This window comes from Chlorocebus sabaeus, chromosome 5, assembly GCF_047675955.1.
Source record: "Chlorocebus sabaeus isolate Y175 chromosome 5, mChlSab1.0.hap1, whole genome shotgun sequence".
In the NCBI taxonomy this organism is placed as follows: Eukaryota; Metazoa; Chordata; class Mammalia; order Primates; family Cercopithecidae; genus Chlorocebus; species Chlorocebus sabaeus.
In genome coordinates, this window is record NC_132908.1 from 27766201 (window position 1) to 27782682 (window position 16482).

The 16482-nt window shown below is 55.2% G+C and overlaps 1 protein-coding gene across 1 annotated transcript; it reads right to left on the bottom strand.

The window, feature by feature from the left end:
- Positions 1–1597: 1597 nt before the first annotated feature.
- Positions 1598–10471, bottom strand: ZNF629 (zinc finger protein 629). Its single transcript, XM_007990245.3, has 3 exons — positions 10202–10471; positions 7550–7655; positions 1598–7394 (listed from the first exon to the last, which is right to left on the bottom strand). Exons 2-3 carry the CDS (start codon positions 7620–7622, stop codon positions 4849–4851), a joined length of 2619 nt encoding a protein of 872 aa, XP_007988436.2. The 5' UTR covers positions 7623–7655; positions 10202–10471; the 3' UTR covers positions 1598–4848.
- Positions 10472–16482: the final 6011 nt, after the last annotated feature.

Sequence of the window (16482 nt, forward strand, 5' to 3'; positions counted from 1 at the left end):
CTTGGCTGTCTTCTTGGGAGTGAACGGATGTTGGCATTAGTGGTGGACATGCCCATTTCAGCCAGACCTTGGGCACTGCCTGTGATTGGCCAGTGAGTTGCCTGACGTTGACTGCTCTTCTCAAAACTTGCCTTGCATCCAGCGGTGCTACGCTGTCCTGTCCTGGTTTTTCTTATACCGTCTTCTGCTGGTTCTCTTTCTCCACCCCTAAGCTAGACCTTCTACTTTGCCATTCTGGGTGTGTTTATTCATGGTTATGGCTATAGCTAAGCTGATAAGACCTAACTGCTCCAGCCACTTCTCTTTCCTGAGTTCCAGACCTGGAGAATCACCACTATTCTTGTGGCAAGAGGAGAGAGCATGTCACTCTCAAATATCCCCAAGTGGTACCTTCCCCGAGCTCCTCCAGGGGCTCCACACTGTGGGCTCTGCTCTCTGCCTCTGTCTTCCCATAGTCCCCTCTCTGCTCTAAGCCCATACCCAGCTGTTATGCACCCCTGTCCCCCGTCCCACCCCCAACCCATATACCTACTCTAGGGTCTTCTTGCAACCCTCATCCTTCAGGTCACTTTCCCCGGAAAGCTTCCTGGCCCTCCGCTGTGGCAGGCACCATCTCTGGGTCCACAGACCTGTGAAATGTCTGAAGTAGTCACTGCCTGTGCCTGCTCTTCTGCTGTAGTCACTTTTCTGCAGATTTCTCCAGCACTGGGACTCCTGATGGACCTCAGTGTCCCCAGAGCTTGGCACACAGAGAACGTGGAGTAGCCTTCATTACTTGCTTCTCCTCTCCTCCCAACCCCCTTTCCAGGTGGGGAAGGGAAGGAGACACTAAACCTGCCCTGGGGTGTGGTCAGAGGGGTACAGGAAAGGTGGGGAGACACTTCCTGGCTGGGGCAGGACCCCCCCACAACCCCCTGTGGCCAGGCCCAGAGCCCAGGAGACTGAGCACTGAGGCAGGCCTGACATTGGGATGGAGTGGGTGCAAAACATGCTTGAGTTCCTGGCCATTCTGGTTTCCTTCATGGACTTACTGTGGATCTTGGGCAAGTGGCTGCCCTTCTCTGAGCCTCAGCCTCTCCACACAGTGAGGGCACAAGGGCTGACATCCTGGGAGTGAGATGACAAGCCAGGTCTCCACCCACCTCTCCCAGGGTCCCCAAGTGAACCAGGAATGGTGGATGCCAGCTTCTGAAACTAGATCCTCAGAACTTCCCCGTGGCAGGGTGCGGGTATGGTGGCCAGAGAGGCCTCCCTGGGGCTGCACGGCTGGGCCTGAGCTGGCCAGCGCCAGAGCCACCAGGTGGCCACTCTACAGTCTTGCTGGTGGGGAGGCCAGGCACTGATGAGGACAGCTTGGCTCTGCTGCCATCTCATCAGATTCATCCCTCTCCATACCAAGGGTGTGCAGCTTAAAACTTCATCAACTCCTCAGCTTCCCACAAGCCAGCACTGGATGGGGATTTTAGGGCCCCTGGGTGAAGTGTGGGCCTGGGGCTGGCCTGAGCTTTTGCAGTCACTCCTGGGCTCCGGCTTAAGGTGAGGCCATGCTCTTTCAGCTCACTCTAGGCTGAAATAAAAAAAACAAGAAACACCCAGGAAATCTTATTCCCTTTATTCTCTTCAACTAAGCAACATGACCACCGGTGACACAACACTGTTTTGGACACACAACACTCAAAAGTGGGGCCTCTCTTCACTCCAAGGGGACAAGTCAGGTGACTGGGGCTTCCCTAGTGGGGGCAAAGGAGTCTGGGAGCTGCTGACCTCAGGGCGGGTCACGGAACCCCACCTCTTGGCTGTGATGGCTTCAAGTTTCCCCACCATTCAGGATTCATGCCCAATTCCAAGTTCCCATCTGACCTCCATGTCCACAGCAGTTTCAAGTTTCACTCTAAGCTCTCCCCTCTGCTTTCCCCACTGACTCCCTGACCCTATCTGTTGGGCTCCTCCCTCCACCAGGGCGTTTCTGAGGGGCCTGGGGTCTGCATGTGATTGGACAAGAGGGTTTGGTTGCACAGTGCCTTCCAGACTCAGTTCTGGTGGGCAAATGCTTTGACCTCTGGGCCTTCATCTGAGCCGATCTGAGCAACTCTAGCCACTGCCACCTCCCTGCTTCGATCCTCCCGAGACGTAGCTCACTCTGGGAGGGAAGCCCCTGGTTAAAGGAGCTTGGGGAGGTAGGCAAGAAAGAACAGGCCACACCCCAAGGTCTCCGACCCTGCCCCTTTCCTACTGCAAAATGTCTGACCCCACAAACTGCTCACATCATCCATCCCGTACCAGAGCCAAGCCCCTTAGCCCTCACCCATCCCTACAACATGCGAGCATCCTACTACATATGCTACACCCTAGTCCGAAACAGGCCTGCGCCGGCCTTCGGCCACACCACCTGCCTCCCCTCGGACTGGCCTCTGAGCCCCAAAAGCTGCTCCTCAGTTCTCTTCTGGGGAGATTCCTTAGGCCCATTTCTGAGGGCATCTGCTTCTGGCTTTGTGAGGGGTTTGTCTCTACAACTTCAGTTTCTGCTACCATCTTGGGGGGCAGGGAAATCTGCTTAGACTTGGCGGACTTCTCAGTCTTACAGGGACACCCCTTCATCGGCATTCTGTTAGGGAGACCCACAGGCAGCCCCTCCCTCAGTAGTGCTTCCCTTCCTGGCACTTGGGTAGGCTAGGGCATTACGCAGATGGCAACAAGGTTCTCTGCACAATCCTGAGGCCTGCCTTCTCCCTCTCCCCAGCAGGCCTGGCGTTTTCCTCCCGCAATGTTTGAGATTTCGATCCTTTTAAATGTTAGGGTCATTCCGCTGGGGCCAGGATAGATGAAGGAGGAAGGATTTGCATAAAGGTTGTGTGAACCTTTAGGTCATGGAATTAGAGGTCTCTTCCACAGCTTTGCAAAAATCCCGGTCACCCCTGTCTGAGACACGACTCCTGACAGGCCCCGAAGCTGGCATCTCAGTCCTCTTACTCCAGGACAGCGCACTACTGGGGTTGGCCTGCACTTCCTTTCCGACCCAGCGCTGAGCAGAGTCCTCTCCTTTTGAAGGGGTCTCCAGGATTAGGGAATGGGATTCTTGTTACAGATGTTTCATTCAAGAATTTTCTCTCTTCCACCATCTCACAGGGCAGCAGTCTCTCCCCAGCCACATACGCCCAGGCCTGTGAGCAGGCTTGGCTGAGTTTATGAACATGTAACTGTGTGGTGTGGGAGGTGAGATGGGCCTGGCAAGGGAGCCTTTCTCATCCTTGTTTCCCTCTGAAGGTTTCTGGCTAAGGAGAGAAGCCAAATGGGTGGAATCCCTCCCATCCATCCCAAGGCTGAGATTGGGCTGGATCATCACAACCCTGGAGGGCTCCAGGTACCAGGGTGAGGAAGGTGGTACGGCCTCTGTGGACTCTTCAGGGACCTGTGGCTCGGTCCGTGGGATGCCTGGATCCCCACCAGGGCGGCTGCCTTATCCTGCGAGGCAGCCTTGCTACCAACAAAGATGAATGGCTGAAGTTTAAAATCAAGTTGCTGGCTAATCAAAGCTTTCTAAGAAATTCTGTGGCCCTGCTGACTTGGAGAAGGCTAGGGAGGCCCACATGCAGGCCCTAAGTCTCTGAAGGGCTTTATTCTTTGGAGGTCTGACTAGCAGCGGTTCTCCCTCTTCACTGAGGACAGAATTCGAGGAAATGAGCTGCCACTGGCGGCAGTTAGGTTTCAGGAAAAACCTCCTGACGGTGAGACCTGAGAATGTGGTGGGAGGCAACCGCCGTCCCTGGAGGCCTTGCAGAGTAGAAGTCCCTGGCTGGGCAGGTAGAAAGGGTGGTCCTGCCTGGTGTGGGGAGAACCCTTGCAGCCTGAGAGCTGGGACCTGCCTGCAACTTGCAGTTTCACAAGCTCCCGGAAGCAAGAAGGGGCCTGGAGTTAGCTGGGTTCCATGTGAGCAGTTTCCCCACCTTGGTTTGCTCCCCTCAAAGTAATCTAACAGGAACTGACCCCTGCTTCCCCCTAATTTTTGTGGTGGTTTCTCAGTATTCTTATACTGACCATGTTTCTGCACCCCAAACTTCAGCCTTTAAAAAGGCTTGCCAATTTGTTTTTTCTTCCCCATTTTGGGGTTCTTTTTGATAAGGGATTCCACAGGCCTCTTTCCCTAACACACACAATTCATCTAACATTGGCCTCAAACCCCAAGGAACCCCAGTGCAGTGAACGGGACCTTCTCTTCCTAGTCTCTGTCTTATCTCCTCTGGGGGCCCCAGAGCTCCTGGTCACTTATTTTTCTCCTGTTTTCTTCCTTTGCAGTTCCACACAGTTCCCACACCACTCCCCCAGCTGAGCGTCTTCCTCTCTGGAACTGTCCAGGGCCGCTGGGACAGAACCCTGTGGAACAGCGAGGGACAGGTGTTTTCTGCACCTTCTGAGGGTCGCTCCTCCCGGGTCAGTGCCATCGCAGCACTTCCCCGACCCTACAGGATATTCCTAAGGATTTTGATACAGTTTTATAGAGTTGTTCAGAGACATATTGGGACCTCTTCCTACAATTAATAGGGCTCTTATCCACTATGGTTTATAGGGTTTTTCTGCTACAGACTTAAAGGGCTTTTTTTTTTCCTACATATTTATAGGGCTTCTAACCCAACAGTTTTTCTCTACTGCCTTATAAGTGCTTCCCACCAACAATTTTATAGGGTTTCTCATCACTGATGTAAAAGCACTATTTTTTTCCCAGGGTTCTTTCTCCTCCACTCCACTACCATCTGATAGGGTTATCCTCCCTTCCCCATGTAATTATTTTGGGGGAAAAAAATCCAGTGTTCCTCTCTGGAGAGAGCGAGGCCCCTGGTCTCCAGACCCATTTCACAGGGAGACACCTGGGTGGCAGCTCCTATGGAGCAGGAGGGCTGCGACTTCTGTGAAGCCATCTCCACACTCGGGGCACAGATAGGGCTTTTCTTCCACTCGGGTTTTGGGGCTTTCCCCTTCTTCCCCTTCCCCATGGCTGCTGCTCCCCGTGGGGGTAGGGGCTTCCCCCTCACCTTCCTGGCCTGTGGACAGGGTGGCTGCCTCTGGAGGGGGGTCCTCGGGACTGGGGGACTTTTCCTGGGTGTGGGTTTCTTGGTGCCGGGTGAGGGCCACGCGGTCGAGGAAGGAGGCCCCGCAATCTGAGCAGCTGTAGGGTCTGGCCCCCAGGGGGCTCCTGAGATGCTCCAGGAGGACGGAAGAGCTCTTCCCCAGCTCTGTACTCTTCTGGGAGCTCTTCCCGCCTGCATGGACTTTCTGGTGCAGCAGCAGCTCAGAGCTGAGGCCAAAGCTTTGTTTGCATTCAGGGCATTTAAAAGGCTTCCCACTTAGGAAGGGGCTGGGCCCTGCGCCTTCCCCTAGGCCAATCCTATAATCAGGAAAGAGAAAGGGCTTTTCGTTGCCGTGGGTGAGCTGATGCTGGAGGAGCACAGAGCGATCCAGGAAGCTCTCTCCGCAGTGGGAGCAGATGTAGGTCTTGGAGGACAGCAGTCCCCGCCTCTGGCTGAAGCCCTCCTGACCCTCTGGCGGCTTAAGGGGCTGTCCCGGGGCGTCGGCTCTGCCCTCCGCAGCCCCGGGGTAGGAATTCCCTCGGAAAGGGAGCCTCGGGGATCGTAACTGAGGAGGTTTGGGGGCTGGGTGTGCGATGAGGCCGTCTGCATTTTTGTAGGGGTTTTCTCCGATATGGATCCTTTGATGTTGCATGAAGATGCCCTCATCGTTGAAGCCCTTTCCGCACACTAGACACTTATGCGGCTTGGCTCCCGGAGGCGGGGTCAGCAGGGAGGGGTCCCCGAGCCCCAGCAGGGCGTCGCCCTGGGCCCTCCGCGCTGGGGTCTTCCCCCTCTCATGGATCACCCGGTGCTGCTCCAGCTCGTGGGCTTCCAGGAAGGCCTTCCCGCAGTCGGAGCACACGAACAGGTTCTCGTCCATGTGCGTGCGGACGTGGGTGATGAGGTTGGAGCTCTGGCTGAAGCTCTTGCCACACTCGGGGCACTTGTAGGGCTTCTCGCCGGTGTGCGTGCGGCGATGCTGGATAAGGTGGGAGCTGCGGATGAAGCTCTTGCCGCAGTCGGAGCACTTGTAGGGCTTCTCCCCGGTGTGGATGCGCTGGTGGCGGATGAGGGTGGAGCTCATGATGAAGCTCTTGCCGCAGTCGGCGCAGATGTAGGGCCGCTCGCCGCGGTGGATGCGCTGGTGGTTGATGAGGTTAGAGCTGACGCTGAAGCTCTTGCCGCACTCGGGGCACTTGTAGGGCCGCTCGCCCGTGTGAGTGCGCTGGTGCCGCAGCAGGGTGGCGCTCAGGGTGAAAGTCTTGCCGCACACCGGGCACTTGAATGGGTCCTCGCGCAGGTGAGTCCGCTGGTGCTTGATGAGGGTGGAGCTGTGGCCGAAGCTTTTGCCGCACTCCAGGCACTCGTAGGGCTTCTCGCCTGTGTGCGTGCGCTGGTGCTGCGTCAGCTCCGAGCTCTGGATGAAGCTCTTCCCGCACTCGGTGCAACGGTATGGCTTCTCGCCCGCGTGGATCTTCTGGTGCTTGAGGAGGTTGTGGTTCTGACCGAAGCGCTTCCCGCACTCGGGGCACTTGTAGGGTTTCTCGCCCGTGTGCGTGGCTTGGTGCTGGATGAGGTCGGAGCTGCGGTAGAAAGCCCGGCGGCACTCGCCGCATTTGTAGGGCTTCTCGCCGGTGTGGGATCGCTGGTGCTTGATGAGGTTGGTGCTCTGGGTGAAGGCCTTCTCGCACTCCGTGCACTTGTAGGGCTTCTCTCCCGTGTGCGTGCGCTGGTGCTGCACCAGGTTGGAGCTCCAGCTGAAGCACTTGCCACAGTCGGGGCACTTGTAGGGCTTCTCGCCGGTGTGCGTGCGCTGGTGCTGCACCAGGTGCGAGCTCTGCGTGAAGCTCTTGCCGCACTCCGAGCAGGTGTTGGGCCGCTCTCCCGTGTGGATGCGCTGGTGCCGCAGCAGCTTGGACCACTGGCTGAAGCTCTTGCCGCACTCGTTGCAGATGTAGGGCTTTTCCGCCCCCGCCGGGCGGCCCTGCACCAGCTCCCGCAGGCTAGGCTCGTTGGCGGGGACGACCGGGGGGCTGTTCCATGTGGTGAGAGTGCCCCACTGCCAGCTGGCCTCGCAGGCCTTGGTCCAGTCAGATGGGGTAGGGACAACCTCAGGGGCTGGGGGGTCCAGGGGAGTCTGGTGGTCCAAGGGGTTGGAGTGAGCCAGTGGGGTTGGGGGGTTCTGGATGACAGAGGGGTCCTGGGAGGGTCTCTCCAGGGACATCTCTATGGAGTCCTTGGATTCTGGACTCTGAGCCGGGTCTCCCATGATGATCTCCTCCCCAGAACTTTCCTGCCGAGGGCTATCCTCTTCGTTTTCACTCTCGGCACCTACAGAGAGAAAGGGAGTCTCCAGCCCCCAGCCCCTTTCAGAACACGGGGTCTGGTCTCTCTTCCCTCCCCTGGGTGTCCCCCAGAGTCCAGGCCCCTCCCTGAGCCGGGGCCACCGTCTTGCCGGGACCGCAGCCCCTTCTTGTGCCCCTCACCTCTGTGAGCATCGTTGGGGCTCTGTTCCGGACCCTGCAGATCCGGGCCCCACAGCGCAGTCTCGGGCTCCATCCCAGAGCTCAGGACTGCAGCGTTCCAGGGACCCTGCGGGGGAAGAGAGCGATGAGCGCACACTGGGAGCTGATTTCGCACTTTGCTTTATTCCCCCTGAACCTCACTCCCGCCCTGCCCCACCCCATTCCTCCTTGTGTGAGCTTCAGTGTCCTCCAACCCCATTTTTCTGGGCACGGGTTCTTGCTGTGGCCCCTTTCCCCTGCAGGCCTGATTCTCGCTCCAGATCTTAAGAGCACAACTAAGCAAGCAGGTGAATTTAAGAGCGTAATTAAAAACTCATCACTCATAAGCCTTTGAACCCAGACTGGGGGCTGGAACGGTCTCTGACATCCACAGGGGAAGGAGGTTTTCACCCCACACCTATGATGCCCAGAGGCTGGGAAACCTGTTATTTGCTAATCAGAGGAAGCTCATTAAGACTCTTAATTTTCCTCCTAATGGGGCTGCTAATTGAGACCAATAAACTTTTCTGTGCCCCAGAGTGAACGCAGGCTGCCGGAGACACTTAAAGGGTTAAGAAAAAACACCCCAGTTTCCCAGAGGAGACAGGGGCCCTCTAAAAGGACGGGGGCACTTTCCCGTTATCCAAGCACAGAAACAAGGTCAGGCTGGAGGTGGGGGGAGGGGCAGTTTAAAGCGGCCAGGAGCATCTGCAGGAACAGCCCAGAGGAAGAGAAAAAGTAAGAAAAAGGGGAGAAGGGATGCTTGTGTGAACACCTGCAGCGGACCCGGCACCTGCCATGGTGTCATTTCTCTCACCCAGTCCTCCCACAGCATGGTGAGGAGACCCAGAAATGTGGCTGTCCATTTTACAGATTAGTACATCAACGCCTGGGGAGACCTCTCCAAGGTCAAGGCTGGGAAGTGGCAGAGCTAAGATGACAAAAGCAGGGCTCCGTGTCTGGCTCACCCCTGTCTCTTAGAGCACGAGGTGACCTTGGGAGTCATGTGAGACTCATGCTCGTGGGAGGCTGGCAGGAAACAGGTGATGAGGACAGCTCATGGGGAGCCTGCTGGCAGTGAGAATAGGCTGGAGAAATTCCTGGGACCCAGAGGGTTCCCAGGCTAGAAAAGGAGGAGTTGCACCCAGGGACTAGGCCTGCTGGTCTGTACCCATGAGCTGAAACTATACTCCCCACCAAAGCCCTCCTATTCCCACTCCCGCCTGGACCCTCCTTCTACTCCTTCTGTTCTGCTTTGTTGAGGCTGTTTCCCAAGCCCAGGACTGCGCCTGGCACCGAATAGGTGCTCCGGGAACTTTGTTGAATGAATGAATCAATCAATGAATGAATCAATGAATGAATGAATGAGATGTCCCTGGCCCCTGGAACACCTGTTTGGTCTAATGCCTTTAAAGATCAGTTTGCAAGGGGATGGCAGCAAAGGAGCAGGAGTTCCAAGTGGCCCCCTGGTAAAAACAAACAAACAAAAAAACAGCCAGCTGTCACTCCAAAAATGGTGAGATGAGTCCAGGATGAGGGAATGGGGCCACATGAACAAAGCACTAGAAGGAGGTCCCACACCATTTACACCCTGCAGAGAATCCCTGGGTGTGGCCTGGAAACTTTGGATGGCTGTGTAGGGTGGGTGCTGTGTGCACAGGGGCAGTGGGGCAAGAGAGACATGGCAGGAGGCAGCCGAGAGGTGACCAAGGTGAAGCAAGACTGGCTGCACCCTGCCAAAGAGCGGTAGGAGAGACAGAAGTTAGCGTTTAGGAAGTAAATTAATTTCTTCATCTCTGCAGCTACTTAAGCTCCGAGAATTCCCCCCTCCCCGCCTGTAAGTGTCTTTGGGGTGGTGGAAGCGGAGACCTCTGCCACACTGGGGGCTGCCTGATGTCCGGTCCGGGAAGGATGCCCTGCTGTGTTTGCTGGGGACAGGTAAGAGCTTGTGGACCTCGATGGTCTCCAAAAAATTCTCCCCCAGTGGTCCAGAGTAGGAGGGAAAGGGTTAATGACAGGGCCGACACAGAGCATGGACGTGGGAAGACCGAGGGAGGCCGAGTCGCTGGGAGCCCAGGCGCCAGGCACGCCAGCCTGAGACCTCGCGATGGCCCTGCTGCAGAGGGAGGGAAGGAGGAGCCGCCTCCCGAGAGATGTGGGGAACGGCCCAGGGTGACCCTGACATGGAGGCGGCGGGAATGCGGCCGCCCGGCCCGGCCCCCCCACCGCCTGCACCGTCGGCCCCGGGCTTCTGCTCCCCCGGAGCCGCGACCCCCGTCCCGCTGCTGATCCAGAGCGTGGGCATCCGCCCCCGCCCTGGCCCCCGGGGTCCCGGCTCCTTCAAGCACTGCCAGGTTCCTCCAGGGCTGCGCTGGCAGCGCCGGCCCCCGGCCCCAGCCGATCCCTCTTCCCAGAATCCCTAGGCTCCCCTCCCCCGCCGCCGACCCCCGCGCTTCCCAGAATCCTCGGCCCTCGGCGCCCCCCACCCGCCCCTACCCCCGGCCACAGCCTCGGGCGCGGGTGGGGGGCTCAGGCCCGGGCTCCCGGCACCCCCCTCCCGGGCCCCATTGTTCCCCGGCGGCCGTCCCGGGCCCTCCAGGCCACCCCCTGGGAACCCAGGCGTCCCCAACTCACGGCTCTGGGGTCTGGGAAAAGCCGGAAGGCGGAATCCAGCCCCAGGGGACTTAACCCCTTCAGTGCCCTGCCTTGGGGGACGGACTGAGCACCGAGGACTCTAGGGTCCTTCTCAAGGGGTGATTCCAGGCTGAGGACCCGGGGACCAGTTCAGGGTGACTGGGACGGAGCAGGAAGTGACCCCAGCTTCCCGGGCCCCTCTAGCCTGGAGTCAGAGCATCAGCTCTATGGGATTTAACCCTTTGCCTCCCGCAGCCTGGGGAAAAAAGGGGACAGCAGTGGGAGCAGGAAGGAGGCTGGGATGACGCCCCTGTCCCTGTCTCCAGTGGGAGCAGGCCCCGTGGGCATCTGGGAGCCCCGATGCCCGCGAGGGTCCCTGGGCTTCTGGCCGCTCTTCATCTAGCAGGGGTTCCACCGGCAGGGCCAGGAAAGCCCTATCTCAGATTTGGCGGCTGCTGATCCCCTGAGGCCAGCCTTTGTTTGGACTCACCCTGGGATGGGGCTAGGGTGGGAGCAGGGGCTGGCAGGGCAGACCTGAGAGGGAATACCCTACGCACTAAACATGGCCTTAATGCTTGGTGGAAGTCATGGCTGCAGGAGTTGGGGCTGCAGGGACAAACACAGCCGGGAAGGATTTGCAATAGTCTGTGTCCCAGCCCCTGTTCCCCAGACACCTCCCCTCAGAGGAGGAAACTGAGGCTCACGGTGGCAGGAAAGAAATCAGTGGGGGTTCCCTTGCCAAGGAGGGAGAACCTCTTTCCTCATAGCTCAGAAAGCATCCAGCTCACAGCAGAAGAAACCTTTAAAAAACCAGGAACACTGGTGGTCTCCCAAGGTCCAAGTTATCTATGCTCACAATTTTTACAGCCTTTCTTTCTCGTCTTCCTTATCACAGTCCCATGGGATAAGTTTGCCTATCATCCCTGTTTCACAGGCAAGGAAACCAAGGTGTGAGAAGTGAGTGGTGTACTTAAGGCCACCTAATTCTTTCAGTTCGACACATTGCATTATTATTCCTGGACACTGTGGTTAACACCGAGGCGGGCGTACTTCAGAGATGCATGGAAATTGGGCTTTCTACCCTTGGGAAGTTTGATATTGTGTATGTGTTACAAACACAGAGGAATCCTGGGAGTGTGCAGAGGGCTCTGTCCAGAGACTGAGGGGCCTGGGGGAAGAGTAAACCAAAGGTCAGAAATTACTACAAGCAGCTGGGCGCAGTGGCTCACGCCCGTCATCCCAACCATTTGGGAGGCCAAGGCAGGCGGATCACTTGAGGTCAGGAGTTCGAGACCAGCCAGGACAACATGGTGAAACCATGTCTTTACTAAAAATACAAAAATTAGCTGGGTGCAGTGGCTCACACCTGTAATCCCAGCACTTTGTGAGGCTAAGGCAGGCAGATCATTTGAGCCCAGAAGGCAGAGGTTGCATTGAGCTGAGAGCAAGACCCTGTCTCAAAAAAAAAAAAAAAAAAAAAAAAAAAAAAGGAGGGAGGGAGGGAGAGAGGGAAGGAAGGAAGGAAGGAAGGAAAAAGAAAAGAAAAAAGAAATTGCTAAAGGCCAGGCCTGTTGGCTCATACTCCCAGCACTTTGGGAGGCTGAGGCAGAAGGGTAACTTGAGCCCAGGAATTTGAAGGTTGGTCAACATAGTGAAACCCCGCCTCTGCGAAAAACTTAAAAACAATTAGCCAGGCAGGGCATGGTGGCTCATGCCTGTAATCCCAGCACTTTGGGAGGCCAAGGTGGGTGGATCACTTGAGGTCGGGAGTTCCAAACCAGCCTGACCGACATGGAGAAGCCCCATCTCTACTAAAATACAAAAATTAGCCTAGCGTGGTGGTGCATACCTGTAATCCCAGCTACTTGGGATGCTGAGGCAGGAGAATCGCTTGAACCTGGGAGGCGAGCTGAGATCACGCCATTGCACTCCAGCCTGGGCAACAAGAGCAAAACTCAGTCTCAAAAAGAAAAGAAAAGAAAAACAACAACAACAACATAAAACAAACAATTACCCTCGTGTGGTGGTACATGGCTGTGGTCACAGTTGCTTGGGCTGAGGCAGAAGAATCACTTAATTTTGGGAGGTGGAGGCTGTAGTGAGCCATGATTGTACCACTGCACTCCAGCCTGGGTGACAGAGTGAGACCCTGTCTCAAAAAAAAAAAAAAAAAAGTCCGGGCATGGTGGCTTATGCCTGTAATCCCAGCACTTTGGGAGGCCAAGGCGGGCGGATCATGAGGTCAGATCAAGACCATCCTGGCTAACACGGTGAAACCCCATCTCTACGTAAAATACAAAAAATTAGGGGTGGTGGCACATACCTGTAGTCCCAGCCACTTGGGAGGCTAAGGCAGGTGAATCTCTTGAATCTGGGAGGTGGAGGCTGCAGTGAGCCAAGATCATGCCACTGCACTCCAGCCTGGGTGACAGAGGAAGACTCTTATCTCAAAAAAAAAAAAAAAAAAAAAAAATAGCTGGGCGAGGTGGCTCATGCCTGTAATCCCAGCACTTTGGGAGGCTGAGTGGGCAGATCACTTGAGGGCAGGAGTTCGAGACCAGCCTGGCCAACATGGTGAAACTCTGTCTCTACTACAAATACAAAAAATTAGCCAGGCATGGTGACGTGCACCTGCAATCCTAGTTACTCAGGAGGCTGAGGCAGGAGAATCGCTTAAAATCCAGGAGGCAGAGTTTGCAGTGAGTCGAGATCGCACCACTACACTCCAGCCTGGGCAACAGAGTGAGACTCCATCTCAAAAAATAATAATAATAATGATAATTGGCCGGGTGTGGTGGCTCATGCCTGTAATCCCATCACTTTGGGAGGCCAAGGCAGGTGGATCATGAGGTCAGGAGATCGAGACCATTCTGGCTAACATGGTGAAACCCTGTCTCCACTTAAAATACAAAAACAAAATTAGCTGCGCGTGGTGGTGGGCGCCTGTAGTCCCAGCTACTTGGGAGACTGAGGCAGGAGAATGGCATGAACTCAAGACACGGAGCTTGCTGTGAGCCGAGATTGTGCCACTGCACTTCAGCCTGGGCAACAGAGCAAGACACTGACTCAAAAAAAAAAAATTAATAGTAATAATAATTAAACAAAAAGCATTAGGCCAGGTGTGGTGACTCACACCTGTAATCCCAGCACTTTGGGAGGCCGAGGCAGGTGGATCACGAGGTCAGGAGATCGAGACCATCCTGGCTAACACGGTGAAATTCCGTCTCTACTAAAAATACAAAAAATTAGCCAGGCTTGGTGGCGGGCGCCTGTAGTCCCAGTCCCAGCTACTCAGGAGGCTGAGGCAGGAGAATGGCGTGAACCCGGGAGGCGGAGCTTGCAGTGAGCCAACATCTCGCCACTGCACTCCAACCTGGGCGACAGAGTGAGACTCCGTCTCGGGAAAAAAAATAAAATAAAATAAAAATTGCCAGGCATGGTGGCTTATGCCTGTAATCCCAGCACTTTGGGAGGCTGAGGCGGGAGGATTACCTGAAGTCAGGAGTTCAAGACCAGCCTGGCCAACATGGTGAAACCCTGTCTCTACTAAAAATACAAAAATTAGCTGGGGTTGGCCAGGCACAGTATCTCATGCCTGTAATCCCAGCACTTTGGGATGCTGAGGTGGGCAGATCACGAGGTCAGGAGTTCGAGACCAGTCTGACCAGCATGGTGAAACCCTGTCTCTACTAAAAATACAAAAATTAGTTGGGCGTAGTGGTGTACACCTGTAATCCCAGCTACTCAGGAGGCTGAGGCAGGAGAATTGCTTGAACCCGGGAGGCGGAGGTTGCAGTGAACTGAGATCACACCACTGCACTCCAGCCTGGGTGATAGAGTGAGACTCTGTCTCAAAAAAAAAAAAAAAAAAAAAAAAATAGCTGGGCGTAGTAGCATGCACTTGTAGTCCCAGCTACTCAAGAGGCTGAGGCACGAGAATTGCTTGAACCCAGGTGGTGGAGGTTGCAATCAGCTGAGATCACGCCACTGCACTCCACCCTGGTTGACATAGTAAGACTCTATATCAAAAAGAAAACAAAAAAACCTAAAAATTGAATTTCTTGCTTATTTATTATTTATGTATTTTTTGAGACAGAGTCCCCCACTGTTGCCCAGGCTGGAGGGCAGTGGTGCGATCTTGGCTCACTGCAAGCTCCGCCTCCTGGGTTCACACCATTCTCCTGCCTCAGTCTCCTGAGTACCTTGGACTACAGGTGCCTGTCATCACACTTGGCTAATTTTTTTGTATTATTATTATTATTATTATTTTTTTGAGACGGAGTCTGGCTCTGTCGCCCAGGCTGGAGTGCAGTGGCCGGATCTCAGCTCACTGCAAGCTCCGCCTCCCAGGTTCACGCCATTCTCCTGCCTCAGCCTCCCGAGTAGCTGGGACTACAGGTGCCCGCCACCTCGCCCGGCTAGTTTTTTGTATTTTTTTAGTAGAGATGGGGTTTCACCGTGTTAGCCAGGATGGTCTCGATCTCCTGACCTCGTGATCCACCCGTCTCGGCCTCCCAAAGTGCTGGGATTACAGACTTGAGCCACCACACCCGGCCATTTTTTTGTATTTTTAGTAGAGACAGGGTTTCACCGTATTAGCCAGGATGGTGTTGATCTCCTGACCTGGTAATCCGTTCACCTCAGCCTCCCAAAGTGCTGGGATTACAGGCCTGAGCCACCGCGCCCAGCCTGAATTTCCGGCTTCTTTGGAAAATCCAAAGATGTGGCAACATGATCCACATTTTCACATGTCAGTAACTGGCTGTTGCTGGGCAGCTTGTGTCTTTACAGGGCACTGACCTGCCAGCCGGTCACCATCCCTGTCACTCCTCTGTGTCCCCAACCCTGAGGCCAAGGTGGCTTCATGATGTGAATGGTCCTTCACTGCTGATGTTCCAACCCCTGTTTAACTGTAGGTATAGATTCTGGACCCCTTAGTCTGTGTCTCCAAGGTTCAGAGTAATCTTTTATTTTTAGAGACAATGTCTTGCTGTCACCAAGCCCAGAGTGCAGTGGCACGATCATAGCTCACTGCAGCCTTGAATTGCTAGGCTCAAGCAATCCTCCCACCTTAGCCTCTGAAGTAGCTGAAGCTACAGTTGCATGCCACCATGCCTGGCTAACTTAATTTAAAAATATTTTTTTCCTAATTCTTCCTGAATTATTTTTATTTATTTATTTATTTTTTTGAGACGGAGTCTCGCTCTGTCGCCTAGGCTGGAGTGCAGTGGCCGAATCTCAGCTCACTGCAAGCTCCGCCTCCCGGGTTTACGCCATTCTCCTGCCTCAGCCTCCAGAGTAGCTGGGACTACAGGCGCCTGCCACCTTGCCCGGCTAGTTTTTTTTTTTGTATTTTTTAGTAGAGACGGGGTTTCACCATATTAGCCAGGATAATCTCAATCTCCTGACCTCGTGATCCGCCCGTCTTGGCCTCTCAAAGTGCTGGGATTACAGGCTTGAGCCACTGTGCCCGGCCATGATTTTTTAATATTTCGTAGAAATAGGATCTCACTATATTGCCCAGCCTGGTCTCAAACTCCTGGATTCAAGCACTCCTCCCGCCTTTGCCCCCCAAAGTGCTGAGATTGTGGGCATGAACCACCACGCCCAGCTCCAGAGTAACACATGAGGGTGGTGCCTGCTGACATAGTTACATTTATTGAGCACTTATGTACTAGGCACTATTGCAAGTGTTTGCATGTAACAACCCCTTAAACCTCCACAACTCATGGCACCAACATTATTATCATCCCTGGACAGAAAGAGTAAGTCACTTGCACACAGGTCACCAGTGGCAGGAGTGGATTAAAACCACGTATGGTGACTTCAGAGCCACCGTGGATCCTAAACACACCTCTCCTGCTCAGATGGGCCCAAGCGTGTCTGGGACCCAAGGATGAGCCTCTCAGTCCCTCTGTCTTCTCCCTCAGAGTTGGAGAGAGGAGCTGGGAAGGGCAGGGCACCCCCATTGGGCCAATACATCCTCCAGGAAGAGTCTGGGTGTCCTGCTCCTAGGGACATAAAGGCTGCCATGTCCTCTTGCCCTCAGTCAGCTGGCATCACAGCCATGGTGTCAACCTGCCTGGCAGGGGAGCTCTTGCAGGGATGTAGAGGATCCCACCCCCACACCTGTCAGGAACAACTCACCCAGTGGTCTTCTCTTTGTGTGTGTGTTTGAGAAGAGTCTTGCTCTGTCACCCAGGCTGGAGTGCAGTGGCGCAGTCTTGGCTCACTGCAACCTCCACCTCCTGAGTTCAAGGGATTCTTCTGCCTCAGCCTCC

Excerpts from the sequence above, each read along its gene's own strand:
- ZNF629 (XM_007990245.3), bottom strand. The coding sequence starts at position 7,622 with ATGGAGCCCGAGACTGCGCTGTGGGGCCCGGATCTGCAGGGTCCGGAA. Across the intron at positions 7,395-7,549 it reads CCCCAACGATGCTCACAGAG|GTGCCGAGAGTGAAAACGAA; the intron begins GTGAGGGGCACA and ends TTCTCTCTGTAG.